This window comes from Struthio camelus, chromosome 1 (assembly GCF_040807025.1).
Source record: "Struthio camelus isolate bStrCam1 chromosome 1, bStrCam1.hap1, whole genome shotgun sequence".
NCBI classification, from domain to species: Eukaryota; Metazoa; Chordata; class Aves; order Struthioniformes; family Struthionidae; genus Struthio; species Struthio camelus.
The window spans coordinates 216,583,317-216,610,248 of NC_090942.1; the positions used below are offsets into that span (position 1 = coordinate 216,583,317).

General features: G+C 39.3%; 1 protein-coding gene across 19 annotated transcripts in view; it reads right to left on the reverse strand.

The window, feature by feature from the left end:
* DLG2 (discs large MAGUK scaffold protein 2) overlaps positions 1–26,932 on the reverse strand; it is a 1,033,288-nt gene that overhangs the window by 97,368 nt on the left and 908,988 nt on the right. For all 19 annotated transcript variants that reach the window (XM_068930581.1, XM_068930580.1, XM_068930592.1 and 16 more), the window contains one exon: positions 5,732–5,846. In XM_068930581.1, coding sequence (XP_068786682.1) covers positions 5,732–5,846 — 115 coding nt within the window. The remainder of the gene's footprint in view (positions 1–5,731; positions 5,847–26,932) is intronic.

Genomic DNA, 26,932 nt, shown 5'->3' on the forward strand with positions numbered 1-26,932 from the left:
TATAACAGACAATGTAGAACCAGCCTTGGACACCACATGTGATCTTCATAAACTGTGTCAGCCAAACTCTTCAGCTGTAACTCAAAGTCCCCAAGTCAGAGTTTCATGAAAATGAAGGTCTCTAAGTGTTTGCAGAGATACGGCATCATGCAGATTTCCAAGAAGTTCATGAAATGCATATAGAGCGTCTAACACCTAATGGAGAATTCATTGTGTTGGAAATCAGAGTAAATAACCAAAAAAACCTCTACCTTGACTTCCTTTCAGCTGCTGCTAAGTTGCCATAGCAAACCTTCAGATTCTGTTCCTTACAGCTCAATAAGAAATAAACAAAACCACACTCATTTTTAACATGTAATGTTTTGTATTTGTGCAGCACATAGCTATCAAAGCCATAACTTTGTGTCAGTGAGTAAGCTAAAGGCTTAACACTAATAACAGCTAGAAAAAAAACATGTAGCGGACTAAGAGTCACCTGTTTGCACTGCACAATATTTTTACTATAAGCACAGCATAGGCAGGTACAAAAAGATTGACCTTAGAGCTCCCCATCCTATCAGGAAGAGGCTCTGCCCTTCATTAGCACTTCCTACGGTCGTGTTCTCCCCTGGATAATCTGTGAAATTGCAGCTGCAGAACGACTTCTTCCAAAATTACAGCTGGATCCAGCACTGCCCGCCCCATCTTGCATTTCCATGCCCACCTTCACAGATAATTGCAAAATTTGTATTACGTCAATATATTTGAAAGTAGTGCAGCAGTTGAAATATTTGCATTTCAGTAAGCTCAACTAGTCTCTTTATATAGGGCAACAAATAGCTGTGATTAGGTGCAATGATTTCTGGCCGCTGATGGTATCAGATTTAAAGCAGTGAGAAAAAAAAGAAAGGACTGGTGTGTCTATATAGCTTTCGTGTAGCTACTCCAGAGTTAAAGACACCCAGACTACCTGCTCCTATGCACTGGAATTTTCAATTATAGACATTATTTCAGAAGCTGCCTGGTGTGAATCACAGAATCACAGAATGGTCAAGGTTGGAAGGGACCTCTGGAGATCATCCAGTCCAACCCCCTTGCTCAAGCACGGTCCTCTAGAGCATATTTCCCAGGATCACGTCCAGGCAGGTTTTGAATATCTCCAGGGAAGAAGACTCCACCACCTCTCTGGGCAACCTGTTCCAGTGCTCTGTCACCCTCACAGTGAAGAAGTTGTTCCTCAGGTTCAGATGGAACTTCCTATGTTTCAGTTTCTGCCCGTTGCCTCTTGTAACATTAACACTGTTTATCCTAAGCTTATCTACTTATTTTTCATCTGGAAATGACACAAAAGAACATTTAAAAGGCAGTTCTTGGATTTTAGATGATGCCTCAAAAACTTTTTCGCAGCAACAAAGCACGAGCTACTAATCTACTTTTACCCTCAGAAATCTAGTGTAAATACTTTTAAGTTCAGGGGGAATCTAGTACAATAACAGCAGAAACCCTTTAACCTGTCTAAGCTCCCAGCTTCCTTCAAAGCTTGACTGTTTCAATAGCTGGCTTGCTTTCACCAAACTTGGTGTTGTAAAGGATTGTACTTCCCTAATGCTTAACTCTTTGAAGAGCTGCCATGTGCTATATAGCCTTTGGGTTAAATAACATGACCTTGCATAGTCAGCATATGTTGGCTATGGACCGGGGCCTAGAAGGACAAAGCAAAGTATGTATCTGTTTAAAACCAATGAAACAAATAATTTTATAGATTTTACAGATTTTAAAACTTTGAGCCGAAAAGGCAAAAAGAAGATATGAATTTCGATATGAAGCGCTAAAGAAGCTATATTTACATAGCACAGCATTTAGCTGGTGATAAGTTTGTTTACCGTTCTCCCTAATGAGCTGACAACTAAACTCCAATGCATTACAGAAAAGATAATAGTGGAAATTTTTAAGCCTCTAATTTCAGTTAATGAATCCAAAATTTATTCACTCAGCTATGCCAAAAAATTAATTATAAATGATAAAATTTGCTATGTTTCACATTCATTCTCTCACTTTCTGCTTGCATTTCTGGTTTTCTTTTCCTCATTGAATAGATTTAGAGACAAAGAGGGTTCAGCTTCCCAAACAAGTTAGCAGCACGTCCTACTGCTCAGTCCTTCTCTGAAGTCTCTTCACACTTCAAATGCCTTTAGTGCCCTGGACATTCTGATTATATCCCAGAGACATAAGGTCTCTAGCACAAAAGGAACAGATAATAACAAGAAATGTTACTGAAAACATTTAAAGAAATTCCTGAAAAATTTTCCAGTAGATATCAGGAAGTCTGAAGATAGACTGGGATAAAGAATCGAAGAAAAAATGGAAAAGAGTCAGAAATACAAAGCACAGAAACATAAAGTCAGAAACAAAGTACAAAATATACACAAAGAAGAAATCATGTCAAAGAGTTGCACAGTTTCTTCTGAATAAGTTCTTCTCCATAGTTTTCCTGCAGTATATATACACTGTTTAAGTGTGAATTTTAATAGCTTTCAGCCAGCTATTTCTAGCCCTACATTTAACCCATTATGTCCATATTAAATTTTACCTCACTTCATTTAATATAACTTATAATCTCAGTTAAAAATGCTATGCTATTATAATAGGGGGATAGACTGCCCCCTAGATACAGATGTAGAAACAGACACTATGGAGAAAATAATCTCAGTGCAGATATCTGAACTAAATTAGATGAATTAGCTAGATGTTAAAATAAGATGTCTAAAATAAGTTAGATGAATAGCATCCAGGCAGATTCCTTCCCTGGAAATATCTTTTTCTGTGTCCATTGGCTTTGAAGGGAGCCCTGGGGTGAATAGCTTAGATGTATATAGATGTATATACTCTACACTACGCATTAAGAATTAAGGGAAATATACGCCGCGAACAAGCTTTCCGCACAGCAGACAGGAGGCAAATAAAATGCAGGATCTACAAGAAGTTTCAAGGACATGCCACCTTTCTGAAGAGGTTTTTCTGAAACAGCAGCAGATGAACAAGACTGATGCTGGCTGAGATGGAATTTCTCACAACAGAGGCAAAATCCTACAGCCCAGTGAAAACCAGAAGTCCTTGGGAGTGGGGAAAAATCACAGGTTGCAGCATAAGGAAGAAAACCCTGCACTTGGTGATGATACTCACTGTCGGACCCATTCACAGAGCTTTGTTTTTTTTCCAGTCATTTTTCTGTTGCCTTTTCTATGAGCAGATGTTAACACTGATTTTTAATTTTTACAACTTATATGGAACTTAATTTTATTTTTCTTTGTACTGTCTAGAATACAGATATTTACTCTAATTAATCTCTCTGGCTAAAAAATAAATGTGCTTGTATTCAGTGAAGGACAGCAGAATCACAACATTCCAAAGAAAGCAAAATAGCAAGTTTGAATCACAAACTTGGCATCACAGCTACAGATTTGTTACATATGGTAATTTGCCTCTAGTTCTCTTGCAGTTGCTGGTCAAATTAATCCATTGGAATAGAGATGTCCTGAGTTGTAAGAATATCAAAACAATCTTAAATCCCAGAACTTCTTACACGTGTCCCTGGCAGAAAAGATTTTATCCTTAAAGTGCCCTGAAAATGTACATCTCAGAGAACAAGTACATTTCCCAATCCACATTTATTTTCTCCATGGTGCCTAATGTAGACATAAGTTACCTTTGTAATTAATGCATATGATTTGAACTAACAGTGTCTAACACAATGCTCCGGGCACTGCCAAACTACAAGCATATTATAATATGCAAAATATAAAGCTTCTCAAGTAGGCTTCTTGTAGAGTTGGACACGGCCAACTTTGTGGGCTTGGCTGCACATATTCATGCTAATAGAAATGATTGAGGTATTTGTGGTTTTCTGTTTGAGAGGTTTGCGGCGTATTTTGGAATAATTGTGGAATAAAAGAACAGATTTTGCATTTATGGTTTGGGAAGTGATATTTAGATATGTACCTAAGACATGAAAGGTTCCTGCAGTGAATCACCCAGGCATATCAGCCTCGTGAGACAGACCATGTTAAGAATTCATCAACTAGCAGTAAACCAAGCTTATCAGTATGCACAGAGCAATAACATATAGAAGAACCAGCCTAGTCCAGAGGCAGCACAGATATATTAGCTTGGCTCAGTATGCAAGCTCAGAAGCCTTGGTCCTCAGCAGGGCTTACAGACTAATGCTGAGAGGGGGTAAATTGAGCTCTGCTGTAGCTCAAGTTAGTGAGTTGGCACAGGACACTGCATTAGACGCTCTTGTGTGTAGACTTGTGTTGACTCATGGTTTGCTGGCTTGGCCTTGCACCATTCCGGTCCCACATTTCGGGCTCCTGGCTTACCTCAAGCAAAGTAAGCTTGGATCTGCCTCCACACGTCCCATGACTAGTTTTTCTTAAAATGCAATTTCAGAAAGTTGACCAACGCTCTTGATTACAGTTGTACAGCCTTTGTTCTGGAAATAAACCTACAGCAGGTGGAACAGCTCCAGAAGTAGACACACAGTCACAGAGGTCAGAGAAAGTGAGAGGTATATCGAAACCCATGACGTTTCCAGACCAGTCTGGCGCAATAGCACTTTTACGGGTAACAGTGATCCATAACCTTTCAGTCCTTGACCTTTGTGGCGGCAATACCAATTAGTGTCTAATACGGTTGCTGTCCACTAGAATAAGACCGTCGCTGCCAACATTTAAGTGCTTCTTTCCTTCTGTGCTACCTTATCCCCTCATGCTGAGGGCATAATGACAAAATGTAGAACTTAGCCTTAATTGGATCTCTGCAATGTTATCACCTGAATTAGCTCCCCCATGAATAATTATCACTGCCTGGAGGCTGACAAATTGCTTCTCTCTACTTCATGATTGCTAAGAATTTCAAATTATATGCTGAGCATGAGGGGAAAAAAATGAAAAGCCTAGAGAAGCATAATTATTAAGATTACTAAAATATTTGGCATGGAGTCCCATGCTTGCCTGGACTTCCAAAACACGTGACTGACAGCATGAACTTTACAAGGGGCAACACGCAACTCCCAGCCTTTTGGCCAGCAATGACTACTGCAATAGATTTACACAGTCAAAGTAAAACTATAACCGCTGCGGCTGCGTGGCTCAGAGTTATGCACTTCCTGTGTTATTCACTATCCCGTTTAAGCCATCTGCATCATCTCGTTCGGTGTCTCATCTACATATTTGGTGTTGCCAGATGGATGGTAAATTCTTGGTAGCGTGGACTGTAAGTCATGTTTTTACCCACATAAGGGCTGCACATATGCAAGGGCACAGCAACAGATTACCATGCATTTAGAACAGCATATAGCAGTTATTCCTTGCTTTGTAAGAAAATGTTATTTATAAGTACAATTATTATAGTCCGGGTAAGGCCTTGCACAGACATGCAATGCATCACTGCACCACAATATCTATCACAGATATTCGATGAGCTGACAGCTGGTAAGAAATCATTATCTCATAAAAACAAATCACTATCAAAAGTATAATACTATTTGAAAACTGCCTTGAAATGATAGGATTAAGCAATAGGGTTTTATCTAATATTCATATTAATGCTACTGCACTCGTAAGTTTGACGCATTTCTCAATTCAAGTTCAGTTCCTCAAATTACTTTCACCATGCCGAACCCACAAAGCAACAACCAAAAAGAGAGAGGTAACGGCTGACATATTCCCAGGAGCAAGCTCTCCCTGCTCACCTGACATACAGTGACCTCTTCTGATTAGTTCTCAGGGAGCCGGACCCAGAACTCATGCTGTGATTCATCATCTGCTCACGCAGGTCATGGATTTTTGCCTCAAACCGAGCGTATTCTACGGAGAAAACAGAGAAAAAAAGATATTTTAGTTTTCTTGACCCATATAATCATTAGGGCTGCCAAATGTAAATGAATATTAAATTAAACCGTGGAAGTCATGTCCTGAAAAATGAGGTCTAATAGATACTTAAATTAATATATCACCTTAGGTAAATATATGACCTCGTTACTGCGGTACGTGAACATTTCAGCATATTCTACACATTTTCTGTGCAGTCCCCCACGCATCTAGGCCCTCTCCCCTGCAGTTTCAGGAAAGAAAACACGGTTCAAAGCGTGTTGCTGAGAGTCTCGTAGACAATCTGGAAAAAGGATGTTGAAATCCGGTCTCCACCTTCCAAACAGAAAATCTCCTTGTTAGCAGCTGTGGAATACTGCTCCGAAGTTACTAATGAATCAAACATTTAGTGTAAAATCCTACTGAACGGAGTAAATGCATCAAGGTCTGTTTATCCCGGAAGAAGCTGTGAAATTCCTGTATTAAGTACCCTACCCAGGTAACAAAGGAGGCAAGGTGACCACTGTTCTTCCCAAAGGAAGAAGTGGCTAAGACCTAGTTAACACCAGTGGGGAGACTTAACAGGAAATTCAGCACTGCATACTCCTTTGGGTTATGTACGGAAACCCAGACAGTGCTTTGTAGCCTGAGGGACGATGGACCCCTTGGAGAGACGTGCCACTTTACTTACACAGGACATTGAGAAATAGGCTCGTTTCTTTTAAATAGCGGAGCAATAAATGAGTCTTGGGGATCCCAGAGATTCCAGACCCGTGCAAAAACGGCACAAAACCTCTTTCTACATCTTTTTCTGCTCCAGAGTCAGGCTTGCAGCTTTATAAAGGGCTGTGACCTGCTGACCAGCAGCCTGGGACCAGCGCTGGGGCAAGCACTTGGCTAGAGGTGTATCATTTCGTGAGGCTCTTCTCTGAAGGCATGCTTTCCCTGTACAGCCTTGTCGATGGTCCCTCCTGCAACACCCTGCCCCTGTTCATTGCCTGACTTCAGTGCAGAGTTTCAGGCTGAAAGATGAAAACCTGAAGTTTTGTAAACAAGCTTAGGTCCTTGAAATAAATAATGTAAAGGCAACACTTCAGTAACGTGAAGAGTCGTAATTCAGCCTAAAATTTGGAAATTTACCAATGTGAGCTAGAAGATTGGCTTGAGGGGGTGGACAAAATCCATTTCAGTGAGCCAGTAACACTTTGAAGAGTAAGATGTTGCAGACTGATGCCAGGAAGAGATGAAATTGTTCTCTGCACCTTACTTTTTATTTTGCTGCCTGCTTCAAAATGAGGGTCTGCATCTTTCCCAGCTACCTGTCAAGGCTGGAGAAGAAATGAAACTACCATGCAAAATTTCCTCCCTTGCAGGCTGGAGGTACCTCCCAGCATGTCACAACACCTCTAAATTTAAGCAAATAAATCCTAACTGTGCCTTTATAAACTATTGGCCTGGTCCATGCTTGATGCTGTTTGAGCTATGTGAGAATGCTGTAAGATAGCAATATTCTAATTTTCTTCTAACAGAATTTTAGGCAGTATTTTTGTTTGACCATTCGCTGTTCACACTGGCCTTGTACCCAGAATGTCTAGATGCTATGCAGCAACAACTAATTCATTTTATTCTGTGCCCTTTAACTGTTCATTAGGTAAAAACACTTGACCTTTCCAGGAGCCAAGATGCCGTACAGATGGGAGGTACCTTGCTTGCTTACCAAAGTGATTCCATACCTTTTGGATTTGGGGTTTACTTCTCTTGCCCCTCTTTTATTTGATATATTTTAATTCCTTTACCACTGAGCTTTTTTTGCATTGCCTACTGATTTAGTTAAGTTACCGTGGCTACTTTGCCAATCAGCTGGGAACTCCTACTGTCACATAAGGCTCTTCAGTCTTCCCACATTCCTATGACTTCACCGACTGCAGATGAAATTCCGCGTGTCAGAGGAAGGGAAGAGACACTCCTACATGCAGACCGCATTCCCGATTTATTCTTTAACTTCTTCCTTCCTTATTTCTTTCACCTACAGTGCATCTTTAAACTTCTCATGAAGTTTAGTGATTTAAAAGTGAGCAATTTAAAGGCCTAAACCCCCAAAGAGACTTAGGCTCCAATAAACCTGTGTTATTTTTAAAAGTGGGGTTTAATTTTGAAATGTTTATCCCAGTCTAGGATTCAAGCTGTGCTTATGTGAGTCAAATTTGTTCTATTCCCCTGCTCTGGCATTTATTTAGTAAACAGCCATATGAGCAGGGCTTTGTTTAACTTATATTTCATTACAACAGATTTAACATTTCTTGATGCACAGGAAAGGTGTTCTTAAAAAACAAAGTTTGTGCTTCTCTTCCTCATACAGTATTTGTTCTCTTCATAACAACAGAGACTTCAAGGGTTATTACTCTTTCGTATGTGCTAGGTACACTGAAGAAGGCAGTAAAACATATTGCAAAAGCTTATTTTAGTGTGTTTTGGTGTTTTACACCTGGATGCGGTCAAGGATATGAGTGGTTTACATTCAGCAGCTGTAAGCTTTCCCTTTAATAAACAGCCACATCCCAGGCAGATTCTGCGACTGAGGTGTGGGAGTAACTCCCAGATTTAGATACCAATCTGGAGAGTGAGAAGACAGCATCAAAAATCTGATTCTTTCTAGCACAGTATCCAGTTTTGTGTAACTTGAACCCCAGTACATGACACACTTGGATGACTGTGGTTTGGTCAGATGGTGATATTACAGCTTCTGTTCTGACTTTAGAAAATACTTGTAATTTAACTGATTTTAACTTATTCTGAAACTAAGAATCTCTCTCTTTCCAGAAGATATTTTAAAACCACAACATGTGCTAAAAATTGTCTCATAAATGTGTGATGGGAGTCCAGGGGTCAAACTACTCCTCCCTGCTTAATTTAAAAAAAAAATATTGGGGTACGAATCATTGAGTCTTGGAGTTAGTTTTTTTTTTTTTTTTGGATTAAAATGCATACATAATTTGAAAATAACCAAATGTATGGGCCTACGTTTTCCCACAATACTTTCTTCATATTTATGCATCAAAACAATACTGAAATGCACACCTGTCTATTTCTCCTGACAAACATCTGGACCAAAAGTTGCAAGGTTATCAAGTGCAGGTAGTATCTAACCCAGCTTGACTCAGCATCTTTATTCTAACTTAGTCCTCCTGGTTCCCATACTGACGCCTAGAGACCACAATGATTGGTTTCAGCTGAAACGTAAATAACATTTCTGCCATCAGAACTGCTACCGTAGTCTTGCCTATTGTGCCAAAATCTGTTCTTCTTAATGTTCGTCTATATACGGAGCCATCGAAGAAGAGCTGCTTCCTAACAACTTTGCAGTAGCTAGGTAAAAAAAAAAAAGTGGCAGTGCTAAACTCTAGAAAAATATTCCATGCTTCCTTCAAATTCCGCACTGAATCTAAATAATATACTTTAAAGGTTCCTACACAATTAAAAGGACACTATGGTTGTGACATGCTGACAACAAACCCAGTTAAAGGCTGATTCACTACTTTCATGCCCTTTAAAAAAAGAGAGAACAAAGAACTTATTGCTGCCAGAGTATATCATTAGAGCAATTTGCCAAATTTTACCTACCAAAATCCATCTGCTAAGGTCCTATCATAGCCTCATTCAGTAATGATCTAACAAGCTAATTCTGGTAGCTTAAGAAACCAACAAGTTATGCATTAGACTGAAAGGGCAAATGGATGAGCAAATTGTAACCTCTATTATTCCAGAGGCCAGACCAGAGGATATAATCGTTCCTGCTGGCCTATGGCTTTGGAAATGTCACTGTCAGCAACAGGGCAGACGTGAAGGAGGAAAGTGCTTGTTCACACCCAGTTCTACAACAGGCCTGAGGTTCATGGCAGTGCAGGTACAACTGAACTTAGCCGTACCAAGGATGAAAACACAACTTGCTAGCCGCAGAGAGGTGGAAGTAGCACTTTTAGGTGGTGGGAGCGGAGTTTGCTGCTGCTAGGTATTGCCCAGCAGTAGGCAGCAATGACAGCATGATCACTTTTCCAGGGGTCTGGCACTGCTACTGAGTGGGCTCTGAGCAGGCTGCCAACATCAGCTGTGCTGCCCTAAGCAACTATCTATTTTGCCGAGGTTTAAAGTTGGCCCTGCTCAACTTGCTGGATCGGCTGGAGAGAGAGAGAGAGGAATCAGCTGGAATTGCAAGAGTGTGAATTGTCCCCAGGTCCAGTCAAGTCCAAAACTGTATATATTTATCAAATACAGACACCAGCTTGAGCAACTGACATTTATCTGCTTTGTACAGGATTCATTAGTCTGAGTACGCAGACAGAGAGCTGATGTTTTTCCTTCTGCCTCAGTTCAACAGCTTGCAAGCCACTAAATATGGGACCTGCACATATTTTCACCTTCATAAATGAGCATAATTGCTTGCCTTTGCAAGGCACTTACACTTGTGCAAAGGACTGGACAGCCCTCTGGGAGTAAGCTTCAAACACTGTGAGCTCTCTCCTTAGTTCTTATAAACGGCTAGCCCCAGAAAGAAAACCCTAGCAATAATGTACCAAACCTGAAACACACAGAGTTTAGCTGGCCAAGATCAAAACTACGATCCACAATATCCTACCTCATCCGTTTCGGCATCTGAGAGAATGCAGGCATCAACATTTTCACCACTGAAGTGACTTAGACACCTAAAATCCAGCAACCCCTTCTAAAACAGGACTGCAGGTGGGTACCTACCCTGTGGAGAGGAAGCTTTTAACTACCCACCCCTCGTTTGAGTTTACTGTTGACCAGCTTTGATGGTCCACAATCTGACATACTGTGCAAGCAGTCAGCACTTCCTCAACACTTACTTATGTCTGTCTGCTTGTTGTACAGTAAACTACCATGAGTTTTTGAATCTCATAGCAGATGTCTAGAAGTTAAGGATCGTCTTGATGAGTGTTGTGATGAATAAATCCTTTCATAGATATGGGCCTAAGCAATTTGCTGAAGTCCAGGGACGACTCATTGGGCTTTACAATGCATGGATTTTGAATTTCTCTTTTAAAATATGCTTTCTATCAAACATAGAACTACTGCGGGAATATTAGTATCCCTGGAACAAGCCTGTTTTTGCCTCAAACCTTTTATACTCCCTTTTTCAAACAAAATAGATGGCATTTTGAAAGATTAGGTTCAAATTTTCCAAATCCCTTTGGAAAAGGCCTAAAAGGCTTTGATACTTGAGCATATAGAAATCTCCTGGAATCCGAAATGCATTTAAGAAATGAAAAATGAATGGAAGAGACTAAACTTCAAGTAATTATTTTAGAAAATCGTGCTGAACATTAGATTATTTCTAAATCTAAATCAGTGATTTTATATCAGATATTTTGATGCTACATTTTGATCATAAAATAAATAATAGCTATAATAGACGAATAAATGTGCTGCAGCTTCCCTACATGAAAGAGTTAGAGTTTTATGAAGTTGCATTACTGTTATTTTTCTCTTTTAACTTTATCGCAGAGACTGCAGTTTTGATTCAGTTTAGAGAACACGCAAGTAAAAAAAACATGATTCTACAAGTGAAGCGTGGTTAAGCAACAGAAATACTGACATATTATACAACAGCGAAAACGATACTGCAGCATTGCAGACCAAGTTGTTATTAGTTTGAACTTATTTAGTGTTGACACCTTTAGGGAGACACCAGTTCTTTCTGTCAGCAGGTATCAAAATTTGCTCTCCTATGTAATGTTAGATCATCACTGTTTGCTTCTAGCTGATAAAAGATTTCATAATTGCTACTTTTTGTGCTTCTAAAATAATGCATCTCCAATCCACTTCAGTGAAGGTGTAGTGGTGATTGCTAATTATGTAAGTGGGAGGTTGGAAAAGGCAGTGTATATCTTTTGGACTCTATGGGAAGGGGGTTAAAAAAATAAGTACAACTCAAACCGTCCAATTTTAACAAACTGTATTACTTTAAAAAAAGGACTAGAAACACATTACTTAGAGACATAATTTTATCACCTCAAAAATGGTTTGTTCAATAACTCTGGACACTAAAGTAAAGCAATAGCTGCCAGACCAGCTTCTCCATCAGTATCAGTTTGGCATCGTTTCAGTGGCACCAGGCCAGCTTAAACCTTCTGAGATTTTTTACTGTTCTGTTTTGTGGGAATACAAATTGTATACCACGATCAACTTACTGCCTTGGACTTCTGAGATAGCAATGAGCACGATACTAGTATTATGGTAACATTATTTATGCTATTTATGTAAAATTTTTTCCTTCTGCTTGCTCTTAGCAGACGTCTTGGCTGAATGGTTTAAGATTTAAAATAATAGAAGAATGTTCTTTTTCTACAACACAAATATTTTCCACTTCTGCCCTTTACCCATCCTGCTGTCAAGACACCCATTGTTTTACACATGGAGGTCACAGGTTAGCAGACTGGCCTCAGACTTTGGAGGATTGGGTCCGATTCTTACTTTTCCATTGATTAACTGTGTAAACCTGGGTAAGTCACAAAGACTATGCCCACATCATGCTATGGCTCCTAAGGCAGAGACCTGCTTGCTAGATTGAAGTTGTTTCATTGGATACGCCTGCAAGGTGCCTAGCATCCCACAACTCTAGCAGCCTTTGAAACTAGTGTAAGGTACATAAAAAAAAGAAGTGAAGGAGTGTGCAAAAAGACATGTAATCTGCTAATATTTTTATTCTTTTGATTGGGATTCTACGTCTTTTACACAGCAGATTTTTTTGTTTAACATTTATCTCAAGTTAATTCTTTGCTAAGAGTATTCAGATTGCTGTTTTTGAGACGTTTAGAAGCCCAGCTCTGTAGCCATCTGAGGTTGCAAGCATTTACACAGCAGATTAATGATGGTGAAAAATGCCTGAGGTCTGTGGTGAGTAATTTCTTAAGAAATAAGCAAACAAACATATTACCAGCAGGTACAATTCACGGTACCTCTGCTTGTTATATCTTCCTTTGTGATACCTGGTATTGGCCACAGCTAGGGATATGATTCTGGACAAGACTGGCTGTGAGTCTCATTATATGGGAAATTCTATGGTTTTAATAAGTATAAAAGACCGATTAGATTTAACATCAGGTAAATTCGTTACTTGACAGAAAGAAATACACACAATTCTGACACTATCAATAGAACAATGAAATAGTATGCATTATTTATCAGAAAAACAGTTTTGCTTGAAAGGCCTTGCTCCGTTGCACCACGTGCTGAGCAACTGTACAAAGATATGCTGTTATTTCTTATCAATCATATAACTCCTCTGAGCACCCTCAAGTTTCAAAGCAAAGGAAATGAAAAACAGATTTCAATATTGCTGAAGGGAAGATACCTTTACATTTTATTAGTTTTTACTAATTTGAATATATCTGCTTGTTTTTATTGGAATATTTTCCACACACACCTTTTCAGTAACCTTTCAAAAATAACGACACAGACATATTTATATTTTCTGATTTTACTCTTTGCTTTGGCCTTTAAAACTTCAGCATAGTATGCCCATGAACGTTTTTGTTCTTTGATATTGGCTGGCTGTCTTTCTTTACCAAAATACAGGTATTTACGCTTCAGCCTGTCTTCCAATTAAAGCTTCACCCTTGTATATTTGTTCTGTAGCTGGCCTCACTGCCCAAACGTCACTACTAACATTATTTTCATTTGCTTTATTACTAAACATAATGCTTGTTCCATCTGTTGTGCTATTAGATACAGCCCTCATATTGGGTTAGCTGTGAACATAAATACACCTGAAAAGATATCTTCCTCCCACGATATGTTCAGGAGACTAATACTGCGCTCTCTATTCATAGTCACAAGGAATATAATTCCAATCCAAATTGGTCTCTGGAAGCTTTAGTTTCAGAGACTTCATGCCTCATAATGAAATAGATGTACTAAAATAAATCAAGCTATTAGTGAGTGACAAGGACTTTGTATTCCACTGATGTGTGAGTCTACCTGTCCCCTTTACAGTCTCTCCTTGGCTTATGAAGTGTCAGCCCGTACTTTCTCAGTTGGGAATTTCCTGTAGTGTTTCCCAACGGTTCAAGAAAACTGCAATCAGCTCAATAGCTTTAACTAAAACCCAGCCCTTTCTTCCCTCATAAAATTTTAAGAACCTTTTCCCTACACAAAGTTTTACTCTGTTCTCATGACTTTTCTCCCTCCTTGCTTGAATACGTGCACACCAGAACCAAACACGACTGGTTGTGCAAGCTAACGTCTTGGACAATGTTGTGTGCACACAAGTCCAAGGACAGACAAGGCATGTAAAAAGCACAGACTCCGACTGGAAACAAACATACCACATATGGTCTGCCTTGGGAGCACAGTGTGAAATCCTGGAAAACTTGGGCACATCACTTTACCCCAGGCACCTGACTTGTACAGACACACTTGCCCAGCAGAGCAGCATATGTCTTATTAACCTTGATAGCTTTGTAGGAGTTACTGTTTTATACAGCACAGAAATGTTTAAAGATATCTCTAGTGTCTTAGGCACACGATGACTCTTTGTTAAGGTGGAAGAAAAAAGCTTCCCTGCAGTGGAATCCTCTTTTTTAAAAAAATATTTATGTGGGGCATCGCAAAGGAAAAAAAAAAACACAACAAAAAAGCTGTTTTCTATTAATAGCTAAGCTACTTCAATTAGCTATTTCTTTGCTTCAGGCTAGTGGTGGAGGAACTTATTTTCAGACATTTATTCAATTTCCACAATTCCGCATCCAAAAATCATAGTCCTGAGGCAATTGTTACTTATTATTATTGCTTCATTGGTTTCGTTTTGCTACTGCTTTTTTCCAAGTGTAGTCCTGTTCCTTGGGAGTTGAGTGCATGATACTGATTATCCACATCTTCTTAATGATGGTGCTGTCTTAGCCTGCTTGTACCTCTTAAAAAGATGAATCAACATAAGGAAGCAAAATGCAGTGGTGATAACGACCAGAGTTTCTTAGGCATGGTGATACAAGGAAACCATTTTTGTGCTCATGACTAATCCCATATCCACATCGGGTTGTAGATACTCCTCTTTTTTCAGATTGACAGTGAAAGACTCCTACCCTGCCTCCAGCTGTTCATAAATTCCCTCCTTCCAAAAGTCTCTGGGGTGGCGCATCTGTCAGCTACATACCTCATGTAAGTTTTTGCATGCACATTTAAGTCAGAATGGACTAAATTAGCTGGTTTAGACTATTTATCAGACCTGGATGATTCTGATTGATGCAGCCTGGAAAGCACTCAGCCAAAAAACTCTGCCTGAAAAAGTAAAGAGGCAGGATACAGGGATAAGGAGCTGGGGGCAGACTGGGACAGGTAGTTATTTTCCCTGGCATTATAAGATGCAGAAGATGCCTCGATTCAGTTTGCAGTAAACTGTGTTGGCAAAAAGAAAAAAAGGGACAATCCTACTTCATCATCCCTAGAAATCAATAACAATTGAATGCGCCTAACTTGAGTCATGACCTGCTTAAGAACTCTACAAGAATCTTCTGAGATAATGCTGCGAATGCAGACCAGCTCACCCTACATGATTTTTCAATAAAACTCAAAAAACCACTACTAAATCAAGGCTGAAAATTCCCAAGTGAACTTTTATAAAAATTTGTAACTTTCACAGCTAAGGCATTACATGCCAGCCTTCTACTTAGATTCCATGAGAATCTGATGTACTTACAATGGGAGAGAGAAGAATGGGGTTCCTAAAAGAGACTTGGGAAAAAAAATGTTTCTTACTATAAAATTAAAAAAAAAAATCCTGAACAAAAAGAAAAGCATGAAGAAAAGAATAATATGGATAAAAACATTCCCACATATACTGATCTTTTCTAAAAGGTGATGCTGAAAGCAGCCATGGAATTATATCAGTTTGCTAGAGTTTCCTGATCAGGGGGAGATAGCCATCACTAACACAAATTACTACTAGGAAATGGTCGAGCACATTACAAGCCTGAGTGAATTTAAATAAGACAATTATATGTATTACCTCAGGATATGTCATGTTCCCTGCATGCATCTAAGCTTATAACAGGACATACTTAAGAGTGCTGTGCATGCAGCTGGGTATCTAGGTGCAAACACGTATATACTGCAGTTGTCTCCCTGTTAGAGATGAAGGCTATATTTAATGGTTGTAAAATTCTGAAACGTTGATTAACTTGATCATCAGATCATGCAAAACTGTAATAACGTCTGAAAAAAAAAATCAATCTAATACAAACAAATACCTTGAAATTACTGCTGATACTCTGGAGCTCATCACCTGCAGAACAACCAAAACTCATTTTTGGGGCATATAACTGGAAAAGACCTACTTCCTAGTTAATCAAATCCAATTCCTGCTTTTGCAGAAAATCATAACCTAAAATCCTGTTCGTAAACTGATCAAATATTGTGTTAGAACTAGCTCAATTTGGGCATTTCATAACCTTTGGATGACTACACACAGAATCCATTCCTAAAACGGTTAGATTCATTCTTCTAACTAAATGTATTTGAAGCCTACTTATTTGTCTTTGCGCCAACACATTTCCTGTGTTTAAATTGTTCTTTTCCGTTGTGTATCGATTCTCATGATAGATTTACAGAGAGAGCATGACTTCACCTACTGGCCTCCATTTTTCTAAGATTAACTGTCCAATTTTTTTCAGTCTTTTCTAATATGCTCATCTTTCCTTTAGTCTATTTTTTATCCTTGTTACAATGTTTGCTTGATCTAAATCTTCTCTGGTTTAAATAGTAACATCCTACATCACGCAGTATCAAATGATTCCTTGAAAAAATAGACATACTACATCAATCATACTCCTTGTTCTAAAAATTAAATGAATTATCAAAGAAGGAGATCAGGAGAATCTGCTATATTTACGTTAAATAAAATTTACATTAAATAAAATCATAGGACGTTTTATCCTATTTTGCATTTACCTCCCTGTTTTGTTTCTAAATCTATGTTCTAATTTATGCTTGTACATACTACTGAGGTGAGATTCATACATATCCAGATCTGCTGAATGCATGTCACTATTTCGTCCTTTCCTGATGATGGTTGCTCATGTCATTTTCCAGATGAAGCACTATCAGTAATAAAATAGATATTTTAAAAGCCCTTACTACTCAACGATACAGTATTCTGTGACGGAGTAATTGAATCTGCCTAACCTCAGCACAGCAACTTCTTTCAGCTTTGCTTTCCTATCAGTTGCAGAAATTGCTCATATATTTGTTGCTATTAGCCATCTGATCGTTGGTCCTGTGTACTAGAGTTTGTATTATATTTGTCCTGTGCATTACAGTTTGTATTGTATTATAGCCTTCCAATTAAGTGAAAACTGAAAATGCAAAATACCAATATCAGTGCACATACTCCTAAGCCATTCAAAGCCATTCAAGGCTTCTATCTAGAGGTGTCTTCATCAAATCAATACCCTTACTGATTTCATTCAGGCATGCCAGACTTAAGTAAAAAAAGGAAAGATCAGGATTGACTCAACAGGACCCAGAAGACTTCTGCTGTCTCCCTACTGTCCAAGTGAGCTGTGTTATTGACAAGCATTACAGATTTGTAGAAAATGGAAGTGCTGAAAAACTTTCCATCTGATATCCAGGCTTGTTATATTCTTTCATGATTCTGACAAGCATCACAGCATAAGAATGATAATCTCATCATCTTTTCCCAAGGATCAACAGTTTATTCTCTGCAGTAAGTGAATGCTTTCTTATGCTAACATGGATATCGGTTTATCAGTGTTCTACACTACTTTCATTGAAGCTATTCAACGCATATATATATGCACGTATACATATAAATATGTAGGTAGATAGAGAGAGAAAGAGACAAAAAAACAGCTTGTACAAGTATTAACCCCACTTATTGCTGCAGACTTTCCTACAGTTGCCGGCCTACACCGCGTAGTGCAGCAGCTGGATTGCAGTGCCATATGCTCCCCTAAAAGGTAAAATTTTTTTAGACTAATTTTCAGTGGGGAGTTCATCATTTTGTAACACAGTGACATTTTTTCATGATTGCAGTCTATGGATTTGCCCTAAGATTTGTGTGACAGCAGTTTATTATGTAACTCCCTGCAGACTGGCTTTCCTGAAAATGATGACAAGAATGGTGATAATCTGTAATATCTTGTTGACACTGTACTTTGGCTCAGCCTTGGTAGGCTGGCTTCTTCAAGGCTTGCTTTGATTTGTTGCTTCACTACTTGTGACTGTCCAGGGTGATCAAACTAGGAAAAGGCAATGCATCAGGATGTTCATTTCCACTTCTGTGTGATTAAAAAGTATTAGCATCTATGAATGTCACATCCATAAAACTTCAAGAGCCAGTTTGGACAGGAGGGTCAAAACCCACAAACATTTAAGAGACACTTAAGAAACTTCTTAGAGAACAAAGAACGACTTAAATTTCCTATGGGCACTCTCCTAGGAAAGAGAGATACTCAGGTCAAACGAAAGACACTTGGGCAAGATCATCTGGGAGTGCATTACGGTCTGGGATTTGTGATCAGGTTCCCATGTCATAAGACTTGTGGTAAATGATTGCACTTATTGAAACAAATGGAGATGACTTAGCTTAAACTACACTGATAAAAGATTATATCAAATTGCATTGCCTGGCATCTTCCAAGGACTAAGAGCACACGCTCACACGGTTGCCAGGCATCAGAAACTTGCAACTGGAACATGAATCCAAGCTCTCAGAATTAAAAGGAGACAGAGAGGTTCTCAACCTCACAGCCATATGCGAAGAGAAAGGCCTCAAGCGAGCATAAGTCACAGTTACATCTTTTCAGATATCTGTCTAACATGTTCTCAAAGATCCCCAGAGAAGGAGACACTTCAGTCACCCTAAATAGTCTGTTAAGGTTCTCCACTCTCCTTTCTGCAAAGTCATTTTTTCCTGATGTCTCATCTGAAGCTTTCTTGCTGCCTTTTAAGATCATTCCTCCCGTGTAATAAGTATAAGAAAAAAATATGGCAGTCTGAAATATTTCAAAAATAAAATATAGTACAATTATGATAAGAAAAAAGGGAACACATTCCTAAACAGAGACAGTTCTGCAGGTGAAAACCTTTTGATAAAGTCTGCAAATGACAGTAGTGAGTCCTTAAAGTAAATTATTGTACGCCAGCAGGGACAGACGAAGCTCATTACTGCCAGTGGCCTACATGCTATAAAATGGGTTAATATTGCTATAGAAACCTTTTTGGTGTGTCCCTGTAATTAGCACAAACGCATTATTATTATAATTAACTGAATCCCCTAGTTCCTAGTGCAGTTCATGGCTGTAAGCAGGTTAATGTGAAAATTAATTTGTGCTAATTCGCATAAGATCAGTGAAGCCCAAACCAATCTGACTGCAGTGCCATTTTGTGGAATAACAGTATTTTTCTGTTGACTTACACAATGCACTGAAGCTTCAAGAATGTCACACAAGCCCATCTCAGCTTTCACCTGCGATAACACCCTTGTGATAGTTCTCTGTCTTCTCTGGGTAAGTTTATTGTGAAAATCACTTCTAAAAGAATAAGTAATGTACTAGCTCTTTATGTAGAGATTAAAGGGGCAAAAGATTTGGGCAGCTTCTCTGGCCTGACCTCTGAGTGCTTCAAGGGGATGGCTGGTCTCACCGCAGACTGTTCTGCAGAGTGAGCTACCTTTTCATTTTGAGAGGGTTATGTTTGTCTTGCAGGACACAGAGCTGCGCTTTCCCGGATGCTACATGCACAGATAAAAGAAGATGAAACTCTTTCATGCACAAAACCTTAAATGCAAGAGACTGTAGGAAAGTTCAGAGGGAGCTATGCTCTTCCCTTTCTTGGTCACGGGCAATGTGGCAAAAGAATAAAAATCCACTAATGAGAAGAGTGAGAGAGAGCATGGCTGAAGTCAAGCCAAATTGGGGGTAGCTCAGTGTTACAGGACAGGAAGAGAGAAGATAACTGATTTCTTTGCCTGCTGCCTTTTGTCCTTCCACTAAGAAATAATGTTTTCAAGTGGGCAGAATTTCTGTTCCCTGCTAACTTAGGCAGAAAAAAATACTCATCATCTGCCAGTGTAGTAGGGCGAGTTAAGCTTCACAGACTGAACAAAGCTATCTTGTAATTGGGACTATACTTGTACTGCGACAGCAACCATCTATGCCTGGAGTAGCTTACATTTTTTCTCTCTTTTGTAGTCTGTATTACGCTAAACTTTTGCAGCTCCCATAACTTGCCTTCCTTCAAAGGTCTACAGTCCCATCTGCCTCTTATGAATGCCTAGAAACATCACTTCTTAAGTTGAGAGCTGCAGCCTTTGGTGATCCTGCTGCAAAGATGTGCTTCCAAGATAATATTAAGGAAACAGAACTGGATCCTCATGATCTAGTCCAACTCCTGGATCCCTTCTTGTCTATGACCTACCATCCTACATCCTGTGGTAGGCAGACAGCAGGCAGTCCATAAACACTGGTTTTAGCCTATTGAGGTTAATTTTCTAGGGTCTTGAGAGAAGCTTGCTCACCCAGAACTCAGTTCAGAGCTACTGTCCTCTAGAGGAACTTCTCTCTCCACCAAACAAAGGAGAAGCTGGGCAGACCAGCCTTCCATGCCCTTGTCATTAACCACCAACCTCTGTCTATGCCATGTGCTTTCTGTCCCCTGTCCTCAACTCAACTAATCAATGCCCTGATCTCCCCCTCTATTGACCCCTTCTGTTACAACCTGAGGATGTAAATTCACAGTACTGAATTTTATGGTAAATCTATCCTACAAGGTCCCTGCCCCACCATTACCCCACCAGGAGTTCTGCCAATATGACTCCTTGTGGAGCTACACTCCACTGGGCAGTTCAATGACCAGAGATAAAGATTAGCTCTTTGCTTTAATGAGCCTAACAGTGGGGTCAGTGAGCTGTGGCCAGGAGCTTTACCAGCACAGCCTCTGTAGACCAAGGGACGGCCACAACCCTCCAGGCTTCCCAGCTCCTCCATCCCTTTTGACAATCCCTGGGCCCAGCCAGGATCCATAACCCCAGCAGAGATTCAACAAGAGCCAAATATCCTCTGTGCACCACTCACTACCCTCAGTACACTATGGAGATCGTTCAGCCTGCTTCCTGTCCTCAGCAATTTCTCCACTTACAAACTTCCTGGCACACCAGTGTGGATTGCGCCCTGTCCTTTGCCCAGCTGCAATGGTTAATTCCCACATGTCCTTCCTCCTCTCAGCCACCTGACTTACCTCTCTGCTCTCCCTCTCCAACTACCCATTTCAAAATATTTGGAAAAAAAATATCATTTTTTCCATAAAGAATATTTAAGCGTGTTTTCTCTGCCCTTTCATCAGCCTAACTGCTCTGTCTTTTCCCCTAAATCATCAGTGCCCTGCTTGTACTGCCCACCTTCCAGATCTGAGAGGATCATTAGTATTTTGAAGAACAGGCATGTTTGATTTTCCTTTTGAGATATGCATCCACCCTTGCTGCTCGTTTCCCTAACTTCTGCCAGGTACTGAGCTTGTTGGATTCAATTTGTCTCCATTCTCACAGCAGACATCTCTCTGAAGAGCGGCCCATGATTATTTCAGGTGTAATTTGCTGTCTTTATTTTAACTTTCCTTTTCACAAGGCCATTTAGTTGAAAGACAATCAAGTAGAGAAAGGCTCCACTGGGAGTGGAAACATCAACATAAAGTGAATAAGGCAGTGAAACAAACTCTTTTTTATAAAATGTAACATAAGGCTTGCTGGAAGCTAGATAGGTCATATTGATGTAGATGCTTTGATTTTTTTTTTTTTAAACTATTCAATATGTATTTATTAAACGACAATAGATAAAGCTATATTATTTTACTTAAGAGAAACAGAAAGCTGAGAATATCTGACTATACAAAGCTTAGAAGAGATGTAAGAGGAGGTCTTAATGACCCTACAAACACAGCTTTAAAATCTTTTATCGTCAAGCTTTCAGCAGGGCATAATAGTTCAGTTCATTGCAAAAAATATATGTCTTTGAAATTACAAGCCTAGTTTGACTTTCATGTGTTACTAGCTCTCTGTGGAATTGAAGCATTTAAATTGATTGTAATGAGACATTAGCAGACACTATTACTGCAGCAAACTATTCCTGCTTTGAGATGGCTGACTCAGGAGGCCTCTAAAAGCATCCCAACTGACAACGAATATCGTGCATGGGCACAGCGAAATAAAAATCAGCTCTGTAGAGGCTTGCCACGCAGATGGCTTTGCTGTTCAGAGCAGGCTGAACGGCTGCTCTGAAGGGCACCAGGAAAGGAGGGCAGCACCCTTTAAAGGTGAGCGGCTCTCACTGGAGGGTATGCAAAGAGGATCTTCGCTTAAATGCACATATAGTTTAAAATACGCTCAAATGAATTTCTGCCAGACATTAAAATTAAACAAATTAAACCTATAAACAAAAAAAAAGATAAAATCAAGATGCATTTATCGATGCAATTATAATCATTGTCCTGACACCAGGATGCTGAACATGAGGCTACTCCGAGAACTACAAAACTTATCATCTTGTGACTTGTTTTCCATCTCAGCAAAATCCCTTCTCCTTCTCACTGTCTCACCCCTCTCAAACTTTTTTAGTTTCTACTGCAGTTTAAATATAATTCAGTAAATGAGCAGCCTCCCTCTTTCCTTACTGCCCTAAGTCAGCAACCTGCTTTCTTTTCTCTTTTCACCTTTCTTGGTCCTTCGATATCTAATTATGTCAAGGGCACTGATATAAGATCTCTCACAATTACCTTGTTTTCATTAAGCCTGTAAGAATTTCACAGCTTTAAGACTGTTGAATATGCTTGGGCATGTATACGCACATATTTTTGTTTATTAATTTATAGTGATTGCATAATCTAAATTTCTAAGGCAAGCATACTGAAAAAAAAATGTTTATGAAAACTCTCAGAAGAAACATTGCAAATGTGGCAGCTGCTAAGAATCACTATGGCTTTAATATGTTTCCTTCCCCTAGAGGTTACTATCATTGCTGGCCAAGAAAACAGCTGTAGTATGCTCATCAGGGTAAAAAAGACCTGGAGAAGGCACCATTGCCCTTTGGCAGTTTGATGTCTTGCTGGAAGGCTTGTCAACCTTATTTACATTGTAATTTGCATGTCAATGTCTACCATACTTCACATTTGGATTCTGCTTTAAAGTATCTCCTTCACTGTAACCACAACGACCTTTGCATGTCTCCCCCCGCCCACTGTCACCTCCGGGGGCTGCAGCCCCAGCTTGCTTAGCCACAAGACTAGTAGCAAGAAATGTCAAGCTGAGCATGACATTTATCCAAAGGGTTGGCTGCACATAAGGTAGCCTTTTCTTAATGCTTTTGATTTCCTGCAGGAGATTAAAGAGTGGTACGTGAAATAGTGGCATCCTGCTACAGGAGAATGCAAAAGGAAATTGTATTTCCTGTAAGACAGGAGCAAAACTAGTAGCGTGTACAACTTGCCAGGTTGTACTCCTCAGAGCTGAGAAAACAGGAGGGATGAAAGTGGGCAGTGACTAATCAACATTGACATTATTCTTACCGATGTAGTGGCACCAGAACTTGGCAGAATTATACCCACTGGCTAGTTCAGTGGAGCACGGCCATGAACATCCACTGCTTCAAATAAATCACAGCACAGACACAGAAGTACAATGCGTGTGTTAGCCCCCAGCCTGTCAAGCTGCTATAAAAATACACTGCCTTTCTTATATCTGAAATAGCGACAGTTGAACATATATACAAGTTACACAAGATTTTGTGAGAACTACCTCTGTTGTACCTTTGGTCATCACAGAAAAGACTCTACTGAATATATTTGGAAAAAGAAAAGTTTTCAAAGCTGCTGAAATATCCCTGGAACAGAAAGTGATGCTTTATCGTTACTGACTAATCCTTTCCAATGAGTTCACCACTTTGAAATCTCCCAATAATAATAATAAATCTCTTCTCAAAGTTACCGGAAACACCTCTGGGGATATGGACACTGTAAAGGATTTCTAACCACATAGCTCTTGCATTTCTGATTAGTTTTGATCCTCACTCCCCCCCCAAAAAAAAAAAAAAAGAGCTTTGTGCCCATGTGACTATTCTGTGATTCTGTGATTCTGTGACTATGAACACCTCAAGAATAAGCCCTTAGGTGGACTCTAGTGCTTAGAAGTGAAGTGCTCTATTTGGGGAAGAAGGATTTTTTCCTAGGATAGATTGCAAGGATAGTAAGAGCTGGGTGTCCATCACATGTCTGTTTTCTGGGACCATATCAGAGTTTTATTAATATATTCCACAGCATTACGGGGAACCTGAGTTTTCCTTTCTGTCAAGTGCCTACTTCAATACATCATCATGGAACGACAAATTAAGTAAAAACTATCACGTCCGATTCACTCTGCCTGTGAGTCTTCCCAAAGAGAAGTATGGAAACATCACCAGGGTAGCATCTGAACTTTTACATTTCAAGAGTTAATTTCAAAGCTTCCCTGAGCATACCTAACGGTATTCGTCCACACTTCTTGTGTCCAAAATGCAATGAATAGTTGAGCAGAATTTTTCCTCTTTTCTACTTCACCACATTGGTCACGTGGACCATTTTTCTGTTTGCAGTTATACCAATACGTGCAAATGACTATATCGGCACCAGTTCTTACGGCTTCCTAAGATAGCATGTGCCGACGATAATAGAAACAAACTATTTAATTTTTATTTGGTTTTTTTTTTTTAACTAGTCTGTTTACCCCAGATCGGACATCCTTTATTCTAGGGATGTGTTATTGCAAGCATAAGGATATAAGGATTAGAAATGCTCTAATTTCTGGTGGATAGCACCATGCTGTCAGTTTGTAATTTCAGAGCCGGAGGTTGCTGTCAACCTTCCTTATGCTTGGTTTACCACAGATTTTTAAGTTAGAGAGTGCTGACCTAAGAACAAAATCTGGCTTGGATGCCTAATGGCTGAAATTGAGGACCTGTGAAATAAATGGCTGCAAGAAACACTGTGATGACTTAAGTTGTGTCACTTTTCATCACAATTTTACTACAAAAGTAAGAACGTACTGACATGGACAATGACAAAGAACAACCAGAAAAAATTGGAGAGGCTATGACTGGCTGTTCGCAACTGAAAAGAAACTAAACTTTTGAAGAGATCCAGGATCAAAGGGCCTGGGAAACGTCAGCTAGATGGGACTTCTATCACGTTACAAAGCTCAAGGCAGTAAGCACGGCAGAACAAGTTATGCAACAGATCAGAGCCAATTATCAAAGTAATCCCATTTGGCCATAAAAATATCTAGTCATTTAATACTGCTAAGCCTTGTTTGTAATCACAGGGCTTAATGAGAACAACTTACTCTGAAAGGAAAGAAGGGAAATCTCTAGAGTAGAAAGAGTACTAAAGAGGAGGTTAACAAATGCAAGCAAGTTTGAGGTTTTAAGTTCTTTTATGTAGGCCATATTCTATTCACAGAGGATTTCCTGATCAGCCCACCCAATGCCAAAGCCAGCCTCACGATTCTGAAAGCGTACTTCTGTTTTCACACACTGTGTAATACAGGCAAAAGTCTCCAATTAAGGAAAGATTTCTTTTCTTGAATGAGATTCTGATTCAAATTTCTTACAGCAAAGATTTCAGTCTATAGACTACGGGAAGGAATAATTATCATGTACAATTTTTGTTGCCCACAGGAATTTCAAAATGAACTTAAATTCTAAGCAAGCGTTTGGCAGATCTGAACAGGGGAGAAAAGCTGTTGGACAGAAGTAGCGTGGTTTATTTCAAGTGTCAAACAACAAGAAAAATATTCAGCAATTGCTGGAACAACATCTGGGACGAGCCATATGAATATTCATACACCCTTTGAGAAGTCTGACTCCTCCTTGCCATGTCTATTGCATTTTGGATATCTGATCCTAACCACTGGGGAATGGTTTGGTCCCAAATTAGACATTATTGATAAACTTCAAAGATTTTACTGACCTGAAACAACAGGTATAATTCACGGTGGTTACGCACGTAAGCAATACACAAGCAAAACACTTTCTTTTCTACAGAATTACAGAGCTGGTAAATCACAGTGGCAAGATAACATATGGTTAACAACTTAACTCCTTTAGAATGAAAAGATCATTAGAAAGAATAAAATATTACACTTAGCTGTGCTAGTGTCCCCTGGCTCACATTATCCTCCCTGGTCACACTGTTGTTGAGCAACTTGGTACAGCACTATAAAGGTTTAATAGTCGGCTATATTTAATATCAAGCTCCTTGATTCTGGCAGTGCCCACTATGGCAGTGGGTCTATCAGCATTTTCAGAGGTTTATAACCTTCATAAAAACTCATAGAGTATAGAAATGAGTCAACTAGTACTTATAATTGCTGGCATTTAGCACCAGAGAAGATGACTAAGAATCTATATTTGAAATACCTAGCGCTGACAGAGTCCAAGTTCAAATTCCAAGGAAGATCAACTAAGCACTACATTTTTCTGAATTAAATACGCTGAATTGTGTGCAGCTTACTGTTTGTAGAACTTTTAGGTGAGAACTTGCAAACTCATTTTTCCTGCACATGCATTGCAAACATTCTGATATCTTGAGAAATGAGCATTGCTTTGCCTTGGTTTTCTCTGAATACACAATATTGTCATGTTTGGCATTTAGCTTCCTGCCCTTTCATCAGGAAAGGTGGCTGCATTTCACATTTTTATAAATAATGTTTAGGGAGTTCCCTGGGGAATCATTTTCAGTGCCAGATGTCATGTGTCTCATAAGCTCAAACATACTTCCACATCATTTCCCATGCTCTTTCTCTTCTGTATTAAACAAGTTTACAAAAACCTCAGTTAAAATAAAAATTTAGGGAATTAATTCTGTTATGTGTCCGATGTTTCTCTTTCGGAGTAGATGTTTCATTAAAAAAAAAAAAAAAGAATATCCCAAGATCACACATTCACAAGATCTCCCACTTCAGATGACTGGTCTTCCATACCACATGCTAAAACAAATTACAGTTATATTGCCTTTTATCCAATAGG